General features: G+C 40.9%; 1 protein-coding gene across 1 annotated transcript; it reads right to left on the bottom strand.

Moving 5' to 3' along the window:
- Nucleotides 1-19,474: 19,474 nt before the first annotated feature.
- On the bottom strand, nucleotides 19,475-22,083 carry LOC145089462 (uncharacterized). The gene is made up of 2 exons (XM_079027899.1): nucleotides 21,145-22,083; nucleotides 19,475-20,107 (listed from the first exon to the last, which is right to left on the bottom strand). Exons 1-2 carry the CDS (start codon nucleotides 22,081-22,083, stop codon nucleotides 19,475-19,477), a joined length of 1,572 nt encoding a protein of 523 aa, XP_078884025.1.
- Nucleotides 22,084-25,309: the final 3,226 nt, after the last annotated feature.

The following is a 25,309-nucleotide window of genomic DNA, read 5'->3' as shown; positions in this document are numbered from 1 at the left end:
GGCACCATACCGGTTAGCTCCCCCTGAGATGCAGGAGTTGTCTATGCAGCTGCAAGAGCTGCTAGACAAGGGTTTTATTCGGCCGAGTAGTTCACCTTGGGGAGCGCCGATCCTGTTTGTGAAGAAGAAGGATGGGTCGCACCGTATGTGTATAGACTACCGGGAGTTGAATAAGGTAACGGTGAAGAACCGTTACCCCTCCCGAGGATAGACGATTTGTTTGATCAGCTTCAGGGGGCATGTTGGTTCTCCAAGATCGATTTACGCTCCGGATATCACCAGATGCGGGTCAGAGGCGAGGATGTGCAGAAGACTACTTTCAGGACCCGCTATGGTCATTTCGAGTTCGTGGTGATGCCTTTTGGGCTCACTAATGCTCCAGCCGCGTTTATGGATCTCATGAATCGCGTATGCAGACTGATGCTGGATCAGTCTTTGATAGTATTCATAGATGATATCTTGGTGTATTCCAAGACTCATGAGTAGCATGAGGAGCACCTGAGGGAGGTGCTAGAAGTTTTGAGGAGGGAGAGACTTTTCGCAAAGTTCTCCAAGTGCGAGTTCTGGTTACGTGAGGTGCAGTTCCTTGGTCACCTCGTCAACCAAAAGGGTATTTTGGTAGATCCGGACAAGATAGAGGCCGTAATGCAGTGGGAGGTCCCGAAGTCTCCATCCGAGATTCGGAGCTTCCTAGGTTTGGCAGGATATTATAGGAGATTCATTCAGGATTTCTCCAAGATAGCAGTACCGCTCACCCGACTGACCAAGAAGTCGGTGGTGTTTCGTTGGGGGCCTGAGCAGCAGGTCGCATTTGAGACCCTCAAGAAGAGATTATGCAAGGCTCCGATCCTTACCCTGCCAGAGGGAGTAGAGGATTTTGTAGTCTACTGTGATGCCTCAATCACAGGTATGGGAGCAGTATTGATGCAGTGAGGGCATGTGATAGCTTACGCCTCGACACAGTTGAAGCCTCACGAGGCTAACTATCCTACCCATGATTTAGAGCTGGGGGCGGTGGTGTTTGCCCTCAAGATTTGGAGACATTACCTCTATGGGGTCTGTTCTACCATTTACACGGATCACAAGAGCTTGAGGTACCTTATGGATCAGCCGAATCTAAACATGAGGCAGAGACGGTGGTTGGATGTGCTGAAGGATTATGATTGTGAGATCCTTTACCATCCAGGGAAGGCCAACGTAGTGGCCGACGCCCTAAGCCGCAAGGCGACAGCAGCCCCCATCAGGGACTTATGTCTGAGGATGACAGTGATTACTCCGTTGTTGGAGCGGATCAAAGAGGCTCAGGTTGACGGCATCAATGAGGAAAGGTAGAAGTGCGAGAGGATAGTGGGCCGAGTAGCTTTGTTTGATTATGATAGTCGAGGGTTGTTGACTCTTCACGGGAGAGTGTGGGCACCGTACTAGGGCAGAGTACGGCAGGTGCTGATGGACGAGGCTCATAAGTCTCGATTTTCTATCCACCCATGGGCGACGAAGATGTATAGAGATCTTCGACCCGATTACTGGTGGCCCTGCATGAAGCGAGATGTCGCCTGGTATGTATAGAGGTGCCTGACCTGCAGGAAGGTCAACGCAGAACACCAGAGGCCTCACAGCAAGATTCAGCCGTTAGACATTCCCGTGTGGAAACGGGAGGACATCACCATGGATTTTATCACCAAGCTTCCCAGGACCGCACATGGGGTAAACTCGATTTAGGTAATAGTGGATCGGTTGACGAAGAGTGCTCACTTTATACCGATCCAGGAGAGCATATCGGCGGAAAAGTTAGCCGACATCTATGTGCGGGAGGTAGTGGCACGTCATGGAGTGCCGGTATCGGTGGTGTCAGACCGAGACGTCCGTTTTACATCCAGATTTTGGAAGCGGTTTCACGACGAGATGGGTACTCGTCTCCATTTCAGCATCGCTTTCCACCCTCAGACGGACGGGCAGAGCGAGAGGATGATTCAGACTCTCGAGGACATGCTCCGGGCATGTGTCCTAGACTTCGGTGGCAGTTGGGATACGTATCTTCCATTAGCAGAATTTCCGTATAACAACAGTTACCATGCAAGTATTGATCGGCCTCCCTTCGAGATGCTCTTTGGGAGGAAGCGCAGAACCCCGATTTGTTGGGGCGTGGTCGGTCAGCGAGTCATTGGGAGCATTGAAGTGGTGCTCAAGACGACCGAGTTGATTCAGCAGGTTCGTAGTAGACTGCAGACTGCGCAGAGTCGGAAGAAGAGCTATGCTGACAGGAGGCATTCAGACTTGGAGTTCCGGGTGGGCGATATGGGCCTCCTGAAGGTCTCACCCTGGAAAGGTGTCATCAGGTTCCAGAAGAGGGGCAAGTTAGGCCCCAGGTTCATTGGTCCTTTTAGGATTTTGGCCCGGGTTGGACGGGTTGCGTATCGGTTAGATCTTCCGGCAGAGCTTAGCCAGATTCACAACACTTTCGATGTTTCCCAATTGAGGAAGTGTTTGGTGGACGCGTCACCGGTGGTGCCCCTGGAGGACAGTCAGGTCGATAGCAGCCAGAACTATATTGAGAGGCCGATAGCGATCTTGGATCGTAAGACGAAGACCTTGAGGAGCAAGGTGGTTGAGTTAATTAAGGTGCAGTGGTAGCACCGGAAGGGGTTTGAGTGGATGTGGGAGGCTGAGGAGGAGATGAGAGAGCACTACCCGGAGTTGTTTGCAGATTCAGCCGTAGCATACTTCGAGGACGAAGTCTGACTCAAGTGGGGGAGAATTGTAACGTCCCGTCTCTGATATGTTGTTTTCATGATATTTATTTTGAAGTTTTCCAGAATGACTCGGCGAGTCCATAGCCCGACTCATCGAGTAGACACGGAACATCGAGCACGTGTAAGTCGGCTACTCGACGAGTCCATATTCGGGACTCGGCGAGTCCGCCTGTCTGGAAGAAACCCTAAATCCCCGGGTTTTCTCACGTATTAAGCAACAATATGTGCTCCAAACTCGCCTCCTTCACCATCAGAGAGTCTGTGAGCAACCCTAAACCATTCCTTGTTTGATTAAAGTGTTTTGTGTGGATTCTTGAAGGTTTGAAGAAGAAAAAGAAGAAAGGACCAAAAAGAAGAGGTGTAGAGCAAAGATCCAAGGTCAAAATCAGAGTTCATTGAGGTATTGCTCGGAATCATTCTATTTTGTGCTTAAAACCTCCATTGGAACACCTCTAAGGCTAGTTTAGTGTATTTTCCAAGCTTTGTAGTTGTATGGATGCCTTGATGGGTCGAGATATCCTTAGATCTGTTCATTTAGGAGTTGTAGAGCCCTGATCTATTGCCTTTTTGAAGTTGCTTTGCATGAGAACCCTAGATCTAGCCTTTATTATGCTTTTTGAGCCTTTTAATCTTCATGGATGCTTATGGGCACGTAAAGATAGAATCTTTACGTGTTAATCGAGCCTAAGGAGCCCAGATCTACAAGTTATATGCGCTGGATTCAAGCAGAATCGAGTTTATTGTAACTGCACGCATGCGACTCGGCGAATCGTTCTTCGGACTAGGCGAGTCGAGCCGTGAGTCCCCGATTTTTCCCCTTTTTGAGTGATTCTAAGTGGGGACCAGTGAGTAGTGGAATGGACTCAGTGAGCCGGGGTCAGACTCAGTAATGGAGGGACTCGACAAGTTGTTCATACAACTCGGCGAGTCCAAGGAAATCTTCTTAGTTCAAGAACAACTCGTCGAGTTGTTCATACAACTCGGCGAGTCGGATGCAGATAGTCTGAGTTCTAGAATCGAAAGGAAACTCGTCGAATTGATGCCATACTCGACGAGTAGCAGCGAACAGGGTTGAGAAGTGAAAGTAGGGACTCGGCGAGTTGGCGGCCCAACTCGGCGAGTCAGGTCAACTGTAAGTTGACTTTGACCGGGAGAGTTGACTTTGTCCAGGGGTAAAAGAGTCATTTTACCCCAATACAGTTATTAGTATTTGATTGAGTATGTTTGTGGAATTGTAGCCGGGGAGGCACCGGAGCAGCAACAGATAGCTTCCAGAGCCATACACTCAGCAGCCAGTTCACGAGGTAAGTTCCCTTCTAGTAGGAACGGGTCTAAGGCCACAATGTCGGCCCGTTCAATTAGTAATAGTTTCCGGACCTCGGTCTGATGCAGTAGTTAGTATGTTTGACGCCTTCGTGCTCAGACAGGTTTGTGTGTTATGTGTTCCGGGTTATGGCCCGAAGCAGTATGCAGTATGTGTTGTTGTGTTAGTTGATATGTTTATGCTATGCTATGTTCAGTAGTTCCGGACTTCTGTCCGATGCAGTCAGTTCCGGACTTCGGTCTGATGCAGTTAGTTCCGGATTTCGGTCCGATGCAGGAGGCAAGGCCTCAATAGTTCCGGACTTCGGTCCGATGCAGAGGGCAAGGCCGTGGTTAGTTCCGGACTTCGGTCTGATGCAGTGGGCAAGGCCCAGTAATTGTTATATGTTTGTATGGTATGTGGTAATTTGGGGGAGCTCACTAAGCTTCGTGCTTACAGTTTCAGTTTTGGTTTCAGGTACTTCCGCAAGTAAAGGGAAGAGCTCGGGATGATGGCATGGCACACACCACAGCTTCAGTTTTTGTCCTGGGAGATTGTTTTGATACTTAGTTTGATTTGATACAGTTGTATCACGACATTTTATTATGGTTTGAGATATTTGACGTATCGTTTTAAGAGATGACGTTCAGCATATGATTTTTATTATTAAAACAATTTTTTTTGAGATGTATTTTTGGGATGTTACAAGTTGGTATCAGAGTCTTGGTTTGAGGGATTCGGATACACTCTCGGGTGTGTCTGAACTCAAACTAAGGGAAAGATAAAAAGGTTTTCAAAAGGAAAATGTTTTTGAAAGAAATTCTTTTTGAAAAGCGCTTAGAAAGAAAAGAGTTTTGAAAACAAGATAAGGGTGTGGTGCATGCGATCAGCCGAGCTCAAGTAAGTACTCCCAAATTACCCATACAAGTTTATATTATGATCAATTGTTTCAGTTTCAGTAGAACAGTATGCTAGTATAGGACTAAGGATCTAGGAGGATACCTTATGTGCCTGCTTTGTGTGTTCCAGCTTTATGAGAATTGCATGTTAGCATCAAGTAGACAGCAGTAGGATAGCCTGTTTAGGTTATGCCTGATAGCACGAGCTTATCATTGTATGCTAGTACAGTTTCTCATTACGAGGATAGAATTGCTTGAGTAGTTTCCGTGTTCGAATGCTACTTGCTTTGTGCTTTGTGGGACACTGAGTGATGGGAGCTAGCCGTTAGGGGAATGTGCCACATCACATGTGAACACGGTTGAATAATCTCAGAGTGTTGGATTTGGCCCTACTGCGTAGCTCTTGTTTGAGTCTAACCATTGTGGGGACGAGTTCTGTACTCGAAGGATTATCTGAGCCTCGCCACATGTGATGGCATTCATGTAATGACTAATTGGCATCACAAGGAGGCCTTCAGCAGCTGAGGATTGGTAAGGATTGAGTCAAATATTTCCCTAGGGCAAGTCTAGGATGAGTGTAGTAGAGATCAGCAACAGTAGTAGTGGTCGGGTGGAGTCAAGGCAGTCCTTGAGGAAAGTACGGATAGATGTAGAAGGTAGTAGGGGCCCATACTACTGGAAGTAGAGGATCTGTACTCGAATCAAGGAAGGCCGAGATGAGACCAGAGGGTCTGTATTAGTAGTGATACCTCGAGATATATCAGTGTTTCTGACATTTATCGTAATGTGTTTTCAGAATGGTGGTTTTACGCTCTAGACCAGCAGGCGACAGTTCAGGTGCCGGAGGAGGATCGGGATCAGACTCAGGAGCCGAACAGTTAAATGAGCAGACCAGAGAGTTCTTCACTTCAGAAGTCACTCGTATCATTCTTGAGCAGACTCGAGTGATCTTTGGTTCGATCAAGGAGGGTATACTAGAGTTGATGGAGGAGAAGCTAGGCACCTTTCGTGCTGAGGTGGCGGCCATGATGGGGTCGCGCACGCTTACTTTCAGGGAGTTCCAGGAATGTGGAGCTCCAGACTACCACGGGGCGCGGGACCCCATAGCGAGAACTAGATGGTTGGCGGATGTGGCCAACGCATTCCGCTCGAGCAGGTGTCCCGAGGGGGACAAGGTCAGATCAGCGTCCTATCTTCTGAAGGACAGGGAACGAGATTGGTGGGAGGAGGTTGGACATGCCATTGGAGATGATGCAGCACTAGATGCCATGACCTGGGCTGATTTCTCTACCAGATTCAGGGCGGAGTTTGCACCGGTTATTGAGGTGCAGCAGTTAGCCAGGGAGTTTCAGGACCTCACCCAGACTATAGAGACCGTGGCGGAGATCACCGCCAAGTTCAGGGAGAGGGCTCTTCTCGTTCCTCAGTATGCAGCTGACGAGGAAATGAAGAAGGCCCATTATCATGAGATGCTACAGAGTGATATTCGCCAGTTTATGAGCCGGTCCAACTGTAAAATGCTGGATGACATGATTGCTAGGGCTCGGGAGAGGGAGATTGATCTTGAGATGGAAAGGAAGAGGAATCCGGAGGCGGTTTCAGGTACAGGTAGTTCGGGCAAAAAGCCCAAGGTTTTAGATCACAGATCCAGGAGTCATCAGAGCCATGGTCGATGTGGAAAGTGTGGGAGATTGCACGATGGGGTGTGCAAGGCAGGGAGCTCCGGCTGCTACAAGTGCGGTCGGACTGGGCATTTGAGCAGAGATTGTACAGCCCCTGCTACCTCCATTGCGGCATCAGATCTGATTTTCTTTCAGTGCAATCAGAGGGGACATAAAAAGTCCCAGTGTCCGAGTTTAGCTGCAGCGGGGAAGGTGGCGGCACTTGCCCCTACTACCTTGAGGATTACAGATGGCCGTCAGGGTTGAGCCGAGGCGCCAGTGGCGAAGAGTAGAGCTTTTCTGATGACAGCAGAAGAGGCGCGAACGACTCCTGATGTGGTGACGGGTATGTATCTTCCCTTCATCTCTGTATTTATTATTGATTATTGCTTATGGTTATATGTTTTGTATAGGGTCGTTCTCTGTGAACGACATTTCTGCTATAGTATTATTTGATTCGGGGGCTACCCGATCGTGTGTATCGCTAGCGCTTAGCAAGAGATTTAGTAGAGCTCCAGGGGAGCTGGATTGTCCACTAGAGGTTGAGATAGCAGACGACAGGACCGTGAGGGTCGCTAGGGTGCACAGAGGATGTTCTCTTCAGTTGTTCGACGAGCAGTTTCCGGTGGATTTGGTCCCTATTCCCCTACGAGGGGATAAGGTTATAATGGGCATGGATTGGTTGAGCCCCAATGGGGCGGTGATAGATTGTGAGCTGCAATTAGTGAGGGTTCACACTCCCAGCGCGGGAGAGTAAGTGATTCAGGGCGAGAGGCCACAACGCGGACCAGTTTTGTGTTCAGCGGCGAGAGCGAGGCGTTATTTTCAGCAGGGTTGCGCCGGTTATGTAGCTTATGTCTTGGATGCCCGGGAGAAGGGCAAGACGACAGTTGACGATGTTCCGGTGGTGCAAGACTTCCCGGATGTATTTCCAGAGGATTTACCGGGAATACCACCTGAGAGACAGGTCGAGTTCGGGATCGACCTAATTCCTGGTGCGGCTCCGATAGCTAAGGCACCGGACCGGTTAGCTCCCCCTGAGATGCAGGAGTTGTCTACGCAGCTGCAAGAGCTGCTAGACAAGGGTTTTATTCGACCGAGTAGTTCACCTTGGGGAGCGCCAATCCTTTTTGTGAAGAAGAAGGATGGGTCGCAACGTATGTGTATAGACTACCGGGAGTTGAATAAGGTAACGGTGAAGAACCGTTACACCCTCCCGAGGATAGACGATTTGTTTGATCAGCTTCAGGGGGCATCTTGGTTCACCAAGATCGATTTACGCTTCGGATATCACCAGATGCGGGTCAGAGGCGAGGATGTGCAGAAGACTGCTTTCAGGACCCGCTATGGTCATTTCGTGTTCGTGGTGATGCCTTTTGGGCTCACTAATGCTCCAGCCACGTTTATGGATCTCATGAATCACGTATAAAGACCGATGTTGGATCAGTCTGTGATAGTATTCATAGATGATATCTTGGTGTATTCCAAGACTCAGGAGCAACATGAGGAGCACCTGAGGGAGGTGTTAGAAGTTTTGAGGAGGGAGAGACTTTTCGCAAAGTTCTCCAAGTGCGAGTTCTGGCTGTATGAGGTGCAGTTCCTTGGTCACCTCGTCAACTAGAAGGGTATTTTGGTAGATCCGGCCAAGATAGAGGCCGTAATGCAGTGGGAGGTCCCGAAGTCTCCATCCGAGATTCAGAGCTTCCTAGGTTTGGCAGGGTATTACAGGAGATTCCTTCAAGATTTCTCCAAGATAGCAGTACCGCTCACCCGACTGACCAAGAAGTCGGTGGTGTTTCGTTGGGGGCCTGAGCAGTACGCGGCGTTTGAGATCCTCAGGCAGAGATTGTGTGAGGCTCTGATCCTTACCCTGCCAGAGGGAGTAGAGGATTTTCTAGTCTACCGTGATGCCTCAATCACAGGTATGGGAGCAGTATTGATGCAGCGAGGGCATGTGATAGCTTACGCCTCGAGACAATTGAAGCCTCACGAGGCTAACTATCCTACCCATGATTTAGAGCTGGGGGCGGTGGTGTTTGCCCTCAAGATTTGGAGACATTGCCTCTATGGGGTCCGTTCTACCATTTACACGGATCATAAGAGCTTAAGGTACCTTATGGATCATCCGAATCTAAACATGAGGCAGAGACGGTGGTTGGATGTGCTGAAGGATTATGATTGTGAGATCCTTTACCATTCAGGGAAGGCCAACGTAGTGGCCGATGCCCTAAGCCGCAAGGCGACAATAACCCCCATTAGGGACTTATGTCTGAGGATGACGGTGATTACTCCGTTGTTGGAGCGGATCAGAGAGGCTCAGGTTGAGGGCCTCAAGGAGGAAAGGCAGAAGTGCGAGAGGATAGTGGGCTGAGTAGCTTCGTTTGATTATGATAGTCGAGGGTTGTTGACTCTTCACGGGAGAGTGTGGGTACCGTACTGGGGCGGAGTACGGCAGGTGCTGATGGACGGGAATCATAAGTCTCGATTTTCTATCCACCCAGGGGCGACGAAGATGTATAGAGATCTGCGACCCGATTACTGGTGGCCCTACATGAAACGGGATGTCGCCTGGTATGTAGAGAGGTGCTTGACCTGCAAGAAGGTCAAGGCAGAACACCAGAGGCCTCACGACAAGATTCAGCCGTTAGACATTCAGCCGTTAGACACCATGGATTTTATCACCAAGCTTCCCAGGACCGCACGTGGGGTAGACTCGATTTGGGTAATAGTGGATCGGTTAACGAAAAGTGCTCACTTTATACCAATCCAAGAGAGCATATCGGCGGAAAAGCTAGCCAACATCTATGTGCGGGAGGTAGTGGCACGTCATGGAGTGCCGGTATCGGTGGTGTCAGACCGAGACATCCGTTTTACATCCATATTTTGGAAACGATTTCACGACGAGATGGGTACTCGTCTCCATTTCAGCACCGCTTTCCACCCTCAGACGGACGTGCAGAGCGAGAGGACGATTCAGACTCTCTAGGACATGCTCCGGGCATGTGTCCTAGACTTCGGTGGCAGTTGGGATACGTATCTTCCGTTAGCGGAATTTTCGTATAACAATAGTTACCATGCAAGTATTGATCGGCCTCCCTTCGAGATGCTCTATGGGAGGAAGTGCAGAACCCCGATTTGTTGGGGCGAGGTCGGTCAGCGAGTCATTGGGAGCACCGAAGTGGTGCTCAAGACGACCAAGTTGATTCAGCAGGTTCGTAGTAGAATGTAGACTGCGCAGATTCGGCAGAAGAGCTACGCCGACAGGAGGCATTCAGACTTGGAGTTCTAGGTGGGCGATATGGTCCTCCTGAAGGTCTCACCCTGGAAGGGTGTCATCAGGTTCCGGAAGAGGGGCAAGTTAGGCCCTAGGTTCATTGGTCCTTTTAGGATTTTGGCCCGGGTTGGACGGGTTGCGTATCGGTTTGATCTCCCGGCGGAGCTTAGCCAGATTCACAACACTTTCCATGTTTCCCAATTGAGGAAGTGTTTGGTGGACGTGTCAGCGGTGGTGCCCCTGGAGGACATTCTGGTTGATAGCAGCCTGAACTATATTGAGAGGCCGATAGCGATCTTGGATCGGAAGACGAAGACCTTGAGGAGCAAGGTGGTTGAGTTAGTGAAGGTGCAGTGGCAGCACCGGAAGGGGTCTGAGTGGACGTGTGAGGCTGAGGAGGAGATGAGAGAGCACTACCCGGAGTTGTATGTAGATTCAGCCATAGCAGACTTCGAGGACGAAGTCTGAGTCAAGTGGGGGAGAATTGTAACGTGTCGTCTCTGGTATGTTGTTTTCATGTTATTTATTTTGATGTTTTCTAGAGGGACTCGGCGAGTCCATAGCCTGACTCGTCGAGTAGAGACGGGATTTCGAGCACATGTAAGTCGGTGACTCGACGAGTCCATATTCGGGACTCGGCGAGTCCGCCTGTCTGGAAGAAACCCTAAATCCCCAGGTTTGCTCACTATTTAAGCAATGATATGTGCCCCAAACTCGCCTCCTTCACCCTCAGAGAGTCTGTGAGCAACCCTAAACCATTCCTTGTTTGATTAAAGTGTTTTGTGTGGATTCTTGAAGGTTTGATGAAGAAAAAGAAGAAGGGACCAAAAAGAAGAGGTGTAGAGCAAAGATCCAAGGTCAAAATCAGAGTTCATTGAGGTATTTCTCGGAATCATTCTGTTTTGTGCTTAAAACCTCCATTGGAACACCTCTAAGTCTAGTTTAATGTATTTTCCAAGCTTTGTAGTTTTATTGATGCCTTGATGGGTCGAGATATCCATAGATCTGTTCATTTAGGAGTTGTAGAGCCCTGATCTATTGCCTTTTTGAAGTTGCTTTGCATGAGAACCCTAGATCTAGCCTTTATTATGCTTTTTGAGCCTTTTAATCTTCATGGATGCTTATGGGCACGTAAAGATAGAATCTTTACGTGTTAATCGAGCCTAAGGAGCCCAGATCTACAAGTTATATGCGCTGGATTCAAGCAGAATCGAGTTTATTGTAACTGCACGCATGCGACTTGGCGAATCGTTCTTCGGACTAGGCGAGTCGAGCCGTGAGTCCCCGATTTTTCCCCTTTTTGAGTGATTCTAAGTGGGGACCAGTGAGTAGTGGAATGGACTCAGTGAGCCGGGGTCAGACTCAGTAATGGAGGGACTCGACGAATGGTTCATACAACTCGGCGAGTCCAAGGCAATCTTCTTAGTTCAAGAACAACTCGTCGAGTTGTTTATACAACTCGGCGAGTTGGATGCAGATAGCCTGAGTTCTAGAATCGAAAGGAAACTCGTCGAATTGATGCCATACTCGACGAGTAGCAACGAACAGGGTTGAGAAGTGAGAGTAGGGACTCGGCGAGTTAGCGGCCCAACTCGGCGAGTCAGGTCAACTGTAAGTTGACTTTGACCGGGAGAGTTGACTTTGGCCAGGGGTAAAAGAGTCATTTTACCCCAATACAGTTATTAGTATTTGATTGAGTGTGTTTGTGGAATTGTAGCCGGGGAGGCACCGGAGCAGCAACAGATAGCTTCCAGAGCCATACACTCAGCAGCCAGTTCATGAGGTAAGTTCCCTTCTAGTAGGAACGGGTCTAAGGCCACAATGTCGGCCCGTTCAATTAGTAATAGTTTCCGGACCTCGGTCTGATGCAGTAGTTAGTATGTTTGACGCCTTCGTGCTCAGACAGGTTTGCGTGTTATGTGTTCCGGGTTATGGCCCGAAGCAGTATGTAGTATGTGTTGTTGTGTTAGTTGATATGTTTATGCTATGCTATGCTCAGTAGTTCCGGACTTCTGTCCGATGCAGTCAGTTCCGGACTTCGGTCCGATGTAGTTAGTTCCGGATTTCGGTCCGATGTAGAAGGCAAGGCCTCAGTAGTTCTGGACTTCGGTCCGATGCAGTGGGCAAGGCCCAGTAATTGTTATATGTTTGTATGGTATGTGGTAATTTGGGGGAGCTCACTAAGCTTCGTGCTTACAGTTTCAGTTTTGGTTTCAGGTACTTCCACAAGTAAAGGGAAGAGCTCGGGATGATGGCATGACACACACCACAACTTCAGTTTTTGTCCTGGGAGATTGTTTTGATACTTAGTTTGATTTGATACAGTTGTATCACGACATTTTATTATGGTTTGAGATATTTGACGTATGGTTTTATGAGATGATGTTCAATATATGATTTTTATTATTAAAACAATTTTTTTTTAGATGTATTTTTGGGATGTTACAAATGGTGATATTACAACGCATATTTTTTCAATAGTGAGGTTGTTTTATGAAGAAAATAAAGATGTACAAATAGAGATGATAGTGATTACTAGAGATGATGGTGATTAGAGTGAGAATTGAGAGAGAAGAAGAAAAAGAGGAAAAACTTATAGACTTTTCAAATTCAATGTGGGTTAAGGAAAAATGGGTCAACAAGTGTCCATGTAACCGATAGGTAACCGGCTGACCTCTTCATTTTGTCCAAAGTGACCAAATAGACCCGACAAAAATAACTTTATTCCTCAAAAAGTACGAAAATAAGCTAAAGGGACTGATTTGCAAATTCAAAATACATTGTTTGACTAATATCTCATTTTCCAAGAATAAATGTTCGAAGGTAATATCATTTAGCATATTAATGATAGCGTAGCCGCTACCTATTTTTTTGTTGGAGCGTATTAATGATAGTGTTAGCAGCAAACCTTTTTTTTTTTTTTTGTTCATAAAATTTTCAATGCATTTACTATTGTTAAAAACTGTAACATATATTCGTTTATTTCTCTTTTATACAATCTCTTTTCTAAAAAAAATAACAATATACCAACTTGTTGGTTATTTATTCCGAGACCTATAACCTTTTTTTGTAATAACAAAATATGAAGTATATTATTAATTTGCAAAAGAAAAAAACGCATTTATTTCAGTATGAGTAATAAATTTAATATATATTTTTTTGTTTTAATGTCAAATCTAATCTACGTGTAATATTTTTCGAATAAAATATATAATATATAATACAACTTGAACCTTTTATATCCAACAAAAAAATAACTAATGTTGTCACAGTAGACGCCTTTTGATTAATGGTTTAGTTGATATACATTGATCATAAGTCAACTCTCAACCCCTATATAAGAAATCTTGAAATCCAAAATCACTTTGTATAACATTACGCCATGGATTTTAGGAGAAATCACTCCTTCCTTTTTACCCTGTTTGCTTCAAATTGTTTCTTTGGAATTGTTACTTCAGGTTGTTTCTATACACAATGGACACCATATATTACCAATAGAATTTCGGATGATATTGTGGTTCATATTAAGTCAACCGATCACGATCTTGGAAATCATACTATTCCATCTAATGATGTTTATAAGTGGACATTTTGTGAAAAACTTATCGGCACACATTTTACTGGTGACTTTTGGTGGGGTGCACGATATCAGTCTTTAGCTTTGATGGATCGTAAAATTATAAACTTTTGCCGCATTAGGTATTTTGGTGCACAGGAGTGTTTCTGGTTAATCATGCCCGATGGATTCTATGTTTCGAATGGTAATGGTACATTTCCATATGGTTGGGTGAAAAAGAAATCATGGTAGATTATAACTTTTCTTTCTAGTTTCTATATGTAAACGCTTCAAGTCTATAAATATAATAAAACTATTATTATGTTTACGTACGTAGGTTTTGGATTTGAGTTTATGTTGTTATTGTTATTATTTTGTAAGAATATCACACCTAAGAATCGCCAACTAAAGTGAAATTCTCTATTGGAGAATCGGGCGTTTGACCATGACAAGGGGGAGGATTTGTGTGTCTTACTTGGAGATAATGAAGTACATGAGCCAATTAAGTTATTCAATCCAGTTTACTTTACCTGATTCATTGTGTAATGAGTTAGTGGTTCTTGTGATTATTGCTCTAAGAAGCTCTCTGCATTTACAATTTATGTTTTTTGCTTCTGTCTTTTGGGTATCACATTACAGTTATGATGGATTATATGGTTTGCAGCGTCAGCCCCGCCCCGGGCCTCACCAAAATTCAGGCCCTACGAGTTACGATTGGTATATGTATATATAACTTTGAGTGGTATACAATAGAAGATTCAATAAAAAAATAAAAAATAAAAAAAGCAAAAGGACTTGTAATTGATATGGTGAGGTGTAGATATTAAAAATTAATGTAGAGCCTCTGAGTTCGATCTTTTTTTATTTGTCTTCCCAATATTACACTAATATATATATATATATATATATATATATATATATATATATATATATATATATATATATATATATTTGGGTGTGCCATTCCAATAGATCACACTTCATTTTTCAAGAAACATTTATGTCTGATGATGTCTCCTCGTTAAACACGATTGCACACCGGTTTTAAGAGGTGAATTAGCTATCATTGCATCTTGGTTGTTTCATAAATAGATAAGAAAAAACAAGAAATTTTTCATCTGAGACCAGAGGGTGTGAGTGGTAAACTTTCATCACTTTTGTGGGCCACATCAATATTTCCTTAACTTTTTTTTCTCTCACCTAAACCCAAGGAATGACTGAAAAGCTTCCCTCACTGCTTTTTTTTAATAAAAGTAATTGATTTTTATGATTTATTATTTTTAATTTAATAACAACCAAAAAATTTAATTAAAAAGAAAATGGTTTTCAATAATTAAAATAAAAATTACAATAAACCTAAGATTTGAATAAGTAGAAAATTAAAAATTAAAAAAAACACACACACACACACAAACAAAAAATCAAATAAATCAACAACAACATACGGAAAATATGTTTTCATAATTTTTTCCCTCTTCTTCATAATGAGTTCGAGAGCCGGTCCCGAGAGATGGTCGGTGTTTCCCATCAAGAACTTCATATCCACCATTTCTTGTCTCTTCGTGCACTCCTTCCTTGTTTCTTCTTTTTCTCTGTCGAACATCAAACGTTCAGAGAAATTAAGATTATATCGATCAAACGACGCCGTTATTTTCCGCATTTCGTCAACGTCCATGTTGAAATACGATGCACCCGAAGAAGTCCCTTTTCCCTTCCTCTTTGCTTTGTCCCTACCCATCGGTCGGGCAATTTCTTCTAGCTCAAGTTCGTTCTCCTGATTTAAATCTAGACCGACCCGAACGTCGGAGGAAGTTGTGTAACCACTAGAGCCCATTTTCGTTTTGCTTTGATTGCTGTACTCCAAAAATAAAATATTGCTCGTATTTTTTCCACCTAGGACATCTAACCAATAATTTCCAACAATCGTGTCACTTGAATGGTTTTCCAACTTCCTCAAGGTAAAATTGCAAAACTTCTTGAAGTATTTGTCCGTCGCCTTGTCCGCTTTTTCGTTGGGTTTTTCGGTTGTTGTACAACCCGTTTATTTTCGAAACTCCCTTTGCTATTTCTCGAAACTTCGAATTCAATTGGTGTTATGTACGGTAGTCGTCATCTTTTTCTAGCTCCTCCCGAAACCGTTCTAAAATGAGAAACCAAAAATGCTCTCCCAGTTGTGCATTTCCCGTCTTCGAATCCTCAGAAATGTTAACCAAATATTTTACCAAAACTAACTCTTGTTGAGGAAGCCATGTTGTCGGCTTTTTTCTTCCCGTTTGTGCGACACCCTCACGTGCTTGTTGTTTTCCTTTGCGTCGTTGTGGGGTTGGTGTGGGTTGAGTTTCGGGAACCATCTCTTCTTCTTCCGAGTCATCCAACTCATCAACAAGATGGAATTGTTGTTGGGTTTGGGTTTGAGTTTGGGATTGGGTTTGCGGTTGGGTTTGGGTTTGAGGTTGATTTGGCGAAAGTTGATTGGGAAAAACAACAAAGTTTGAAAACATTTGCAGAGTAACATTTGGAACTTAGACCGGGTAATATTGTCTAACATTTTGGTATAAAAATTTTAGTGGAGATTGAATGGGAGCATCGAGTTGGGGACGATAAAATCCTTGGGATGAAGAATCGATAACAAAAATGTTTCGAGTAGGGGTGCTTAAACTCGAAACATGAGTTTTTTTTTCCCTTCTATCGAAGGTTGGGGTTTGATTGTCGGGATTATTATTATTATTTTTTTTGATGAAAATAGAGGTTGTAGAGGGTTTGTTTGAAGGTTTGATTGAAGGTAAATAAGTATGAGTATTTATAGTGGTTGTAGAGGGTAAAAAAAACAAAAAAATAAATAAATTTGAAGGCATATAGGCGTTGGTAGAAAAATACTTTTTTTACCGTTTTTTAACGGATACTTCAAAAAAAAAGAATAAAAAAAGAAAAAAACACATTTCCACCAATCAACGAAGGAGGGACAACCCGACAAAGGGATCCCTCAGCAGTTCCTGCACCACCCTTCCCCGCACCGACGGTGCGGTGTTCCGCCGTGCGGGATTCTTCCCACACCCTTCCCCGCCCATGATACCATCCGGTCTTATTCATCTATTTGTTTGTTCATAGAATCAGCCATCATGACATCTTGTTTGTTTCATAAATAGCCAAGAAAATACTAAAAATTTGCAATTTTTTTCCTATATCTGGTCGTTTCTGTGAAGTGATTCAATCATCTTGCCATCTTGTTTGTTTCATGCTCTCAATCATATATCCTCACCAAATATAAGTCAGTCTCTTATGCATCTTGACATTCAAGGGAGTTGGAATGTCATGTTAGATAGTGATCTCAACGAGATGTAGAGGCGGAGCATCATTAGGGCCAGGAGGGGTAGTGGCCCCCCTGATTTTTTTTCTTAGAAGTAGTCTAGCCCAAAAATAAAAACTTTGGCCTGCCCCCTGCTCTCGGTAGTCCAAACTCTAAACCAAAGTCGTCGACCATCTAACCCTCGCTCAGTCGCTTCAACGCTCTTCGCTGGATCACCTGTCCACCTCGACCCCTTCCAATCGGCAATCTGCAATCACCGCTGATAGCTCCACCTCTCACCTCCGCGCTGGAATCGGCCAGGTATGTTCAGTGTTCTCTCTACTTCTCTCTTCTCTCTTTCTCCATCGGATCCACTACAAGAGGATTGGGCAACAGCGGCGACACGTGTCGCCGCTAAAGGTTGGGCTTGTCGCCGCTAATACCTTTAGCGGCGACGTGTCGCTGCAAATGCGCCGCCGGTATTGCCTCGTCGCCAATACGCTTGTTGTCGCCGCTAATTTTCACTGTCGCCGCTAATACTACGCGTCGTCGCTAATGCCTTACGTCGCCGCTAATACATGCCTGTCGCCACAATAGCCATCACCGCTAATACTCTTTTGATTTTTTTATTTTAGTTTTTAGTTTATTTATTTAACATTAAATTTATAATCGATCCAAATATTAATCCATATAGCATTTGAAAAATCGGATAAGTTTTTATAAATCCATACCATATTAATCCATATTATACAATCAATCCAAAACATTAATCCATACCACATTAAGTATTCTTCCAAATTACAAAACGTTTCATAAAATCCTAAAGTAACTACTCGTCCTGATCATCACCATCTCCTTCATTATTTGGTTGCAGCAATAAGCGAAACCACTCTTCCAATACTGCAGAACAGGCTGGGTCCTGTAGTATTGTTTGCAGCATTTGCAGCTATAAAGAAAACAAAATATATTAACAACATATCAGAATAACATTATAATTAATTATACCATTCTACAAAATATCAAAATATCAACATATCAAATACACTTAAACATACATCTACTTTCCATTATAGCATTTACTAACAATTACTTGTGATTGTGGTTGTTCTTGTGTCACTGGTTGTTGTTGGTCTTACATGGACACAACAGTAGGAGGTTTACGCCCAATGCCTCTGATATGTCCGCGTCGAACACCCAAAATTCTTTCAAAACAATCTTTTATATCAGTTGGTGCTAGACCGCTTGCTTCAGAAGTAGCTTGGGTTCGTTGGTTTATCTCCTCGAGTAAAGCATTCTATATTTTTTAAAAATAATAAAAATCATAAAAAATAGATTACTAAATACCTTTGACAATATAAACACTTATATGAAAAATACAAATTAACCACTTACGTATTGTTGCTCAACTGCAGGACTATAAAATACCCCTTGGCGATTGGAATTAGCCTTACGAAAAGCTTTGATTCGACTAATATCATATTTAACATTAAAATTTAGATTACTTATACTTTAAATAAATATTTAAATATATCATAACTTACTTCTTTGAAAGATGCATTGTTGTATGTGCTCGACCCCCCTCTGTTTACAACTACTTGTTTTGCACGACATTCTTTGTTTGATGCCGAATGCCTTATAAATTCTGGTGTTTGAAAATGTTCGACTTCCTTCGCCCAATTTTCATGTGACATACCGTTAGGGGGGTTGTTTAATGCGGCTTGGATATCTGCAGGCCCCCCAATTTCCTGAAAATAAGAATGAGCTTTACTTTTTCAGTCTCTGTAAACTTTTGCAAGACTCGAATCAATGCTCTGAAACAATTGAACACACTCCGGATCCATGCTAACCTTATCCAAATTAAATTTATTCTGCAAAACACAAAAAATTTAGTTAATTAAATAACAATCAAAACTAAAGTTAAAATTGTATCCAAGTTACCTTTAGATGTACAACTGTTGCGTTCCTTAAGGCGGGGGAAACATTTTCCCAACCAGATACGTTGAAAGGGACATTGTTCCACAAATACCTCCCAATTTCATGTGTGAACCAATTAGCATGCTTCCCGACAGGGGAATATGTGATCTCCCTGTCGAAATCCAAATCTACAGTCTTTCCCTTATTTGCCCTTATCAACTTTCCCAACTTGATATTTTTTGACATGTCCCTTCTTTTTTTTGGAAGCTCGGTTGAAAAAATACAATTAAAAATATTAGTCACGATAACTTATTATAAAATAATAAAAATAGTTAATAAATATATCATAATAAAACTCACCATCATGTTCGTGCTAACCACGACCAAAGCCTCCTGGAGGTGGTGGATCCCCGGCTCCATCACCTCCATGTCCAAGCCCCATAACATCGGCCATCATGGCCAAGAGTATCGCCCAAGTAAACCTCACATGCAACCTGTAAATTACAAGATGTAAAATTTATAAATACAATATGAATAAAAGTTAGTTACCCTGCGAAATTGTAAGATATACAGTATAGACAAACAACATAAATAAAAGTTAGACAAACAATATGAGTTAAAGGTACATTTCAAATAAAGTTTCTATTACCAAAAAAAATTGATTTTTTTAATCAGAATCTTCATCATATACTTCAATGTCTTCTTTATCCTTATCATAATCAGAATCGCCATCATCATAATCAGTCTCTTCATCGGAAACATTATCGATTCTACCCGTTAGCGGAGGTACTTCAGTCTCGTCTTCATCATCATAATCAACATTGTTTTGAGCTACGTCAACATTGCTTTGAAAGTATGTGAGAACTCAATAAAAAGTCTAGCTCCAGGTGAAGAGTCTTTTTGAACTATGTCAACATTTTCGACCTCCACATTGTCGACATCTTGGACAGAGTCACTGTAAGCATTTTGGACACGAGCATTGTCGGATGGTAGATCCCAAATATTTTGATGATTAACATGCTCGACGACACAACGAGGGTTGTTGTTTTGGTTTCTTCGATGATTAACAGGCTCGCGGATGTAGAACACTTGTTTGGCTTGCGAAGCATATATGAGTTGATCATCTTGGTATGCTTCTTTTTCTGTGTCGATACTTATGAAATTATCATCAGGAATATCTCCCGTATCGAACCACTTGCACCGAAATATTACAGTCGAATAATCATATGGATATTGCACCTCCATAATCTCTTCTAACTGGCCATAATATTTCTCTCCATTCTCACAAACCGTTAGAACCCCAGAGTTTTGCGTTTTGCGTTGTGCATCACGACTAAGTACCATAAACCTAACACCATTGATTATGCACGCAGTGTAAGTATAAACATCCATTTGTGAACCCATTGAAAGGGCTGACAACTCTTTGTGGAATTCAGGAGAGTTTTCTTTTTCAATCTGATAAACCTATTAAACATATGTTGATGTGTTATGTATTCTTGATTCGTTAAATTTATGAAAGATATTTGTTTGTTAACATATTATTATTACCTTCTCAAGAAACCAGTTGGGAAATTCGGTCTTTTCGTCACTTTCAGGATGTTCAGATTTGAATTTTCTATATTGAAGAATATATATATATATATATATATATATATATATATATATATATATATATATACATATATATTTAATTGATGAATGGAAAAAAGTAACAATAAATAATGAAAGATAATTAAAAGTAAGAACACTTATTCGATGTATTGTCTGACTTCTTGACAACTATTCAATATAAACCATTCTATATTACGTTTCTCCGTTATATCAAGATGTTTGATTTGCGTTGCGCTCGTCGGTCGACACTTGGACTCAAACATCCAAAACTTTGTTTTTTCAATGCCAACGTCTTCGTTTCTTTCAAGGCGATTGACATCTCGAAGGTACATCGAACAAAATGTCAAAGCTTCTTCAGCAATATAACCTTAAGCTATACAACCTTCCGGCCTTGCCTTATTTCTGACATAGTTTTTTAGTTTTTTCATATACCTTTCAAATGGATACATCCATCTCATACATATCGGGCCTCCGGCAATCACCTCATCAGGTAAATGCAACTAAATGAATCATAATGTCGAAAAAAGCTTGCGGATAAATCAACTCTAACTTGCACAAGATTCTAATAATGTCTTCTTTTGCTTTCCTCATATCCTCCACCTTTAGTGTTCTGGAGCAAATTTGCTTGAAAAACATACAAAGATCTATAATTGGTGTAGAAGTTTCTTTGTCCAATAACGCTCTAACTCCAATCGGTATCAAACGTTGCATAAGAATATGATAGTCATGAGATTTCAATCCAATAATGTTAGTATCATTATCTACCACTTTCTTACTGATGTTAGATCCAAACCCATCAGGAAATTTAACATCTATTATAAATTGACAAAAGATTTTGCGGTCAGGTTTCTTGAATGAGTAGCTTACATGTGGTCTAGTGAACTTGTTACCCTTTTTTGCAACCATTGATTACGCCGGATATTCAGATTTTTCAAGTCCTCACGTGCTTTTGATGTGTCTTTACTCTTATCATTCATCATAGAAGTACCCAAAAGACTCTCACCCACATTTTTCTCGACATGCATCAAATCTATGTTGTGCTTCAGCTGCAGAGAAGACCAATACTCGAGCTCGAAAAATATGCTACGTTTCGACCGGTTCAACTCGAATCCTTGCCGATCCATGTTTTCTTTGAGAGTGTTAGGATGTTTACCCGGTTTACGAAGTATTAGACGACCTAGTTGCTCTTGTATGTCTTCATTAGTAAAGTGTCTCGGAGTGGGTCTTGTCTCTGGTTGCCCATTAAATTTGAAACTCATCCTTAATGGATCATCAGCGTCTAAGAACCGACGATGACCGATATAAACGACTTTATTTACTGCACGGTACGACGGAGTGTCTTCATTGCAAGTCGGGCATGCTCTATACCCTTGTCCGCTCCATCCCGATAAACTACTACGAGCTGGAAAGTCGTTTATTGTCCATAACAACATAGCTTTCATCATGAAGAATGTGTTTGTCGCTGTGTCTTTAATGCGTATGCCTGATTGCCATAAAAACTTAAGCTCTTCCACTAACGGCCTAAGGAAAACATCTATGTCCTTTCCAGGCGCTTTAGGGCCAGGAATCAACAAGGCCAACATGAATGATGACTCTTTCATACAAAGCCATGGTGGCAGATTGTAAGTGGTGAGTACAACCGACCACGTACTATGCGGATTACACATGTTACCAAATGGATTAAAGCCATCACCTGCCAGCCCTAGTCGTATGTTGCGAGGTTCACTCGAGAAGTTAGGGTAATCTACATCAAATTTTTGCCAAGACTCTCCATCAACGGGATGACACATCACACCATCTTCTGATCTCCCAGTACTATGCCATATCATATTTTTGGAAGTGTACCATCAACAATACAAACGGCGTAGTCTAAGGGCCACTGGAAAGTACCGTAACACCTTATGAGCCACTTTCTTACCCTTGGTGTTTTTATCAATCCACCGACTCTCTTTACAAATGGGACAAACTTGCAATGACTTGTGTTCCTTCCAGAAGAGAAAACAATTGTTTTTGCACACATGAATTGAATCGTACCCCAAACCTAACTTCTTCAATTTCTTTTTTGCTAAATAATATGAACGGGGAACCTTGTTGTCTGGTGGAAATGCCGAATGAAACAACTCATGGAGTTGATCAAATGAACTATCAGTCCATTTGTTGTTGACCTTCATATGCATCAGCTTTGCTAAAAAATCAAGGAATGAAAACGTACAACCAGGATATAACTTGGTTTCGACTGCCTCTAACAACTCTTCAAAATCATCATCAACACCACTACCCCCTTATATTCGAGGTTCCTTCATCGAGCTTTATATCGTTTTCTCTTGACTCCCACATAACATCATCAATAACATCAGCCATCTCGTTGCTTGGCGATACGACATCTACAACTGGAGGGATTAAAGATTCACCGTGACATATCCATGTTTTGTATGATTGACTGAAACTATATATACGAACATGACGTCTCATTGCTTTCGGATTCATGAAGTAACGATTATCACATTTTCACACGGACATCTGGTTTCACCTTTACAATCTAAGTGTAACATGGATCTCTCGACAAAAGTGTCGAGTCCTAGCTGGAACTCGGGAGATTGACAATGTGGATTAGTAGTCCAACTTTTATCAATAGACATGATGCAACTAAAACATAATTAAAGCTAAAGTAGTAACGACCAACATTAAGTCACTAAAAGTATATTATTTTCTAATTAATTTAATATTTTAGTTTTTGTTATTAGTTTAAATTTTTAAAGTTATTTTATTTTATTTTAATATTAACATTAACTTGATTTTAAAACTACTTTAAATTGATTTTACAATTAATTAAAAAAGTAATTTTATTTTATTTTAATATTAACATTAATTTGATTCTAAAGGTAAATTAATTTTAATTTCTAATTAATTTAATATTTTATTTTTTGTTATTAGTTTAATTTTTTAAAGTAATTTTATTTTATTTTAATATTAACATTAACTTGATTTTAAAACTACTTTAAGTTGATTTTATAATTAATTAAAATAGTAATTTTATTTTATTTTAATATTAACATTAATTTGATTCTAAAGGTAAATTAAGTTTATTTTCTAATTAATTTAATATTTTATTTTTTGTTATTAGTTTATTTTTTTAAAGTAATTTTATTTTATTTTAATATTAACATTAATTTGATTTTAAAACTACTTTAAGTTGATTTTACAATTAATTAAAAAAGTAATTTTATTTTATTTTAATATTAACATTAATTTGATTATAAAGGTAAATTAAGTTTATTTTCTAATTAATTTAATATTTTATTTTTTGTTATTAGTTTATTTTTTTAAAGTAATTTTATTTTATTTTAATATTAACATTAATTTGATTTTAAAACTACTTTAAGTTGATTTTACATTTAATTAAAAAAGTAATTTTATTTTATTTTAATATTAACATTAATTTGATTCTAAAGGTAAATTAAGTTTATTTTCTAATTAATTTAATATTTTGTTTTTTTATTAGTTTATTTTTTTAAAGTAATTTTATTTTATTTTAATATTAACATTAACTTGATTTTAAAACTACTTTAAGTTGATTTTACAATTAATTAAAAAAGTAATTTTATTTTATTTTAATATTAACATTAATTTGATTCTAAAGATAAATTAATTTTATTTTCTAATTAATTTAATATTTTTTTTTTGTTATTAGTTTATTTTTTTAAAGTAATTTTATTTTATTTTAATATTAACAATAACTTGATTTTAAAAGTACTTTAAGTTGATTTTACAATTAATTAAAAAACTAATTTTATTTTATTTTAATATTATCATTAATTTGATTCTAAAGGTAAATTAATTTTATTTTCTAATTAATTTAATATTTTATTTTTTGTTATTAGTTTATTTTTTTAAAGTAATTTTATTTTATTTTAATATTAACATTAACTTGATTTTAAAAGTACTTTAAGTTGATTTTACAATTAAGCCAATTTCATCCAATTAAAGCCAAACATTAAGTCACTAACAAAATTAAGCACTTTGAAACTATATACAATACATTACTAGAAGTAAGTTGCTATTAATAACCTAATTAAGCCAAATGTATACATCCAATTTGCATATTCCAATTTCATCCAATTAAGCCAAATGTATACATCTAATTTCATACAATTTGCATATTCCAATTTCATCCACTTTACATATTCCAATTTCATCCAATTTCATACAATTAAGCCAAATGTATACATCCAATTTGCATATTCCAATTTCATACAAATTTATACATTTAAATTTCATTTTAAAGCAATGTGGTATAAACATAAATTACAATCCAACAAATGTATATATTCATGCCAAATTTCATTTTTAAACCAATGTAATCTAAACATAAATTAGAAAACATACACAAAATGCATAATAAAATTCCCACAAATCTTAAAAAAACACACAATCCAACAAAATACGTACAATCCAACAAAATAATCCAACAAAATGCACAACCACTTCATATCTCAAAATAATAACATCATCACTCAACAAAATTGAAAATTACTCACAAGTTATCATCTAAATGAACACCAAAACAGAAAAATCATAAAAAAAAAGAGGAGGAATTCGACCTTTGATTGGAGGCAATTTCGGAATGTAGCGAAATATCACCGGATTTTGGGGCTGTGGCGGTCTTGTGGCAGTCTTGGGGGAAGGATGGGCTAGCACCGATCCAACAAGCAATTCCTAGTCCACCAAGTTGGAAATTACTCGCGAAATTGAAGAATGCCCGAGAGAAAAACGAGAGAAAGAATGCAGAATGCAGAAAAAAAATGGCAGAAAGGGGGTCTGGAAAGGGATATCTGCGTAAAGCATTAGCAGCGACGGGCAATAGCGGCGACGCTAGGGCATTAGCGGCGACACTAGGGTAATAGCGGCAACAAGTGGAGGGAAAAGTCAGCGCGTCTTTTCGCTTTCCTCTACAGCCGTTGGATTGAAATAAAATCGGACGGTTGGGGTTAAATTGACGCGGATTGCTATAACTAATCATTAGCGGCAACGCCTTTAGCGACGACACCTAGCAAT

This window comes from Lactuca serriola, chromosome 2 (genome assembly GCF_051521515.1).
Source record: "Lactuca serriola cultivar US96UC23 chromosome 2, Lser_US96UC23_V15, whole genome shotgun sequence".
NCBI classification, from domain to species: domain Eukaryota; kingdom Viridiplantae; phylum Streptophyta; class Magnoliopsida; order Asterales; family Asteraceae; genus Lactuca; species Lactuca serriola.
Note: the sequence above shows the minus strand (reverse complement) of the source record. Positions and strands in the feature narration are given on the sequence as shown.

Excerpts from the sequence above, each read along its gene's own strand:
- LOC145089462 (XM_079027899.1), bottom strand. The coding sequence starts at position 22,083 with ATGATATGGCATAGTACTGGGAGATCAGAAGATGGTGTGATGTGTCAT. Across the intron at positions 20,108-21,144 it reads ATCAATGGTTGCAAAAAAGG|GTTTATCAGATTGAAAAAGA; the intron begins GTAACAAGTTCA and ends TATGTTTAATAG.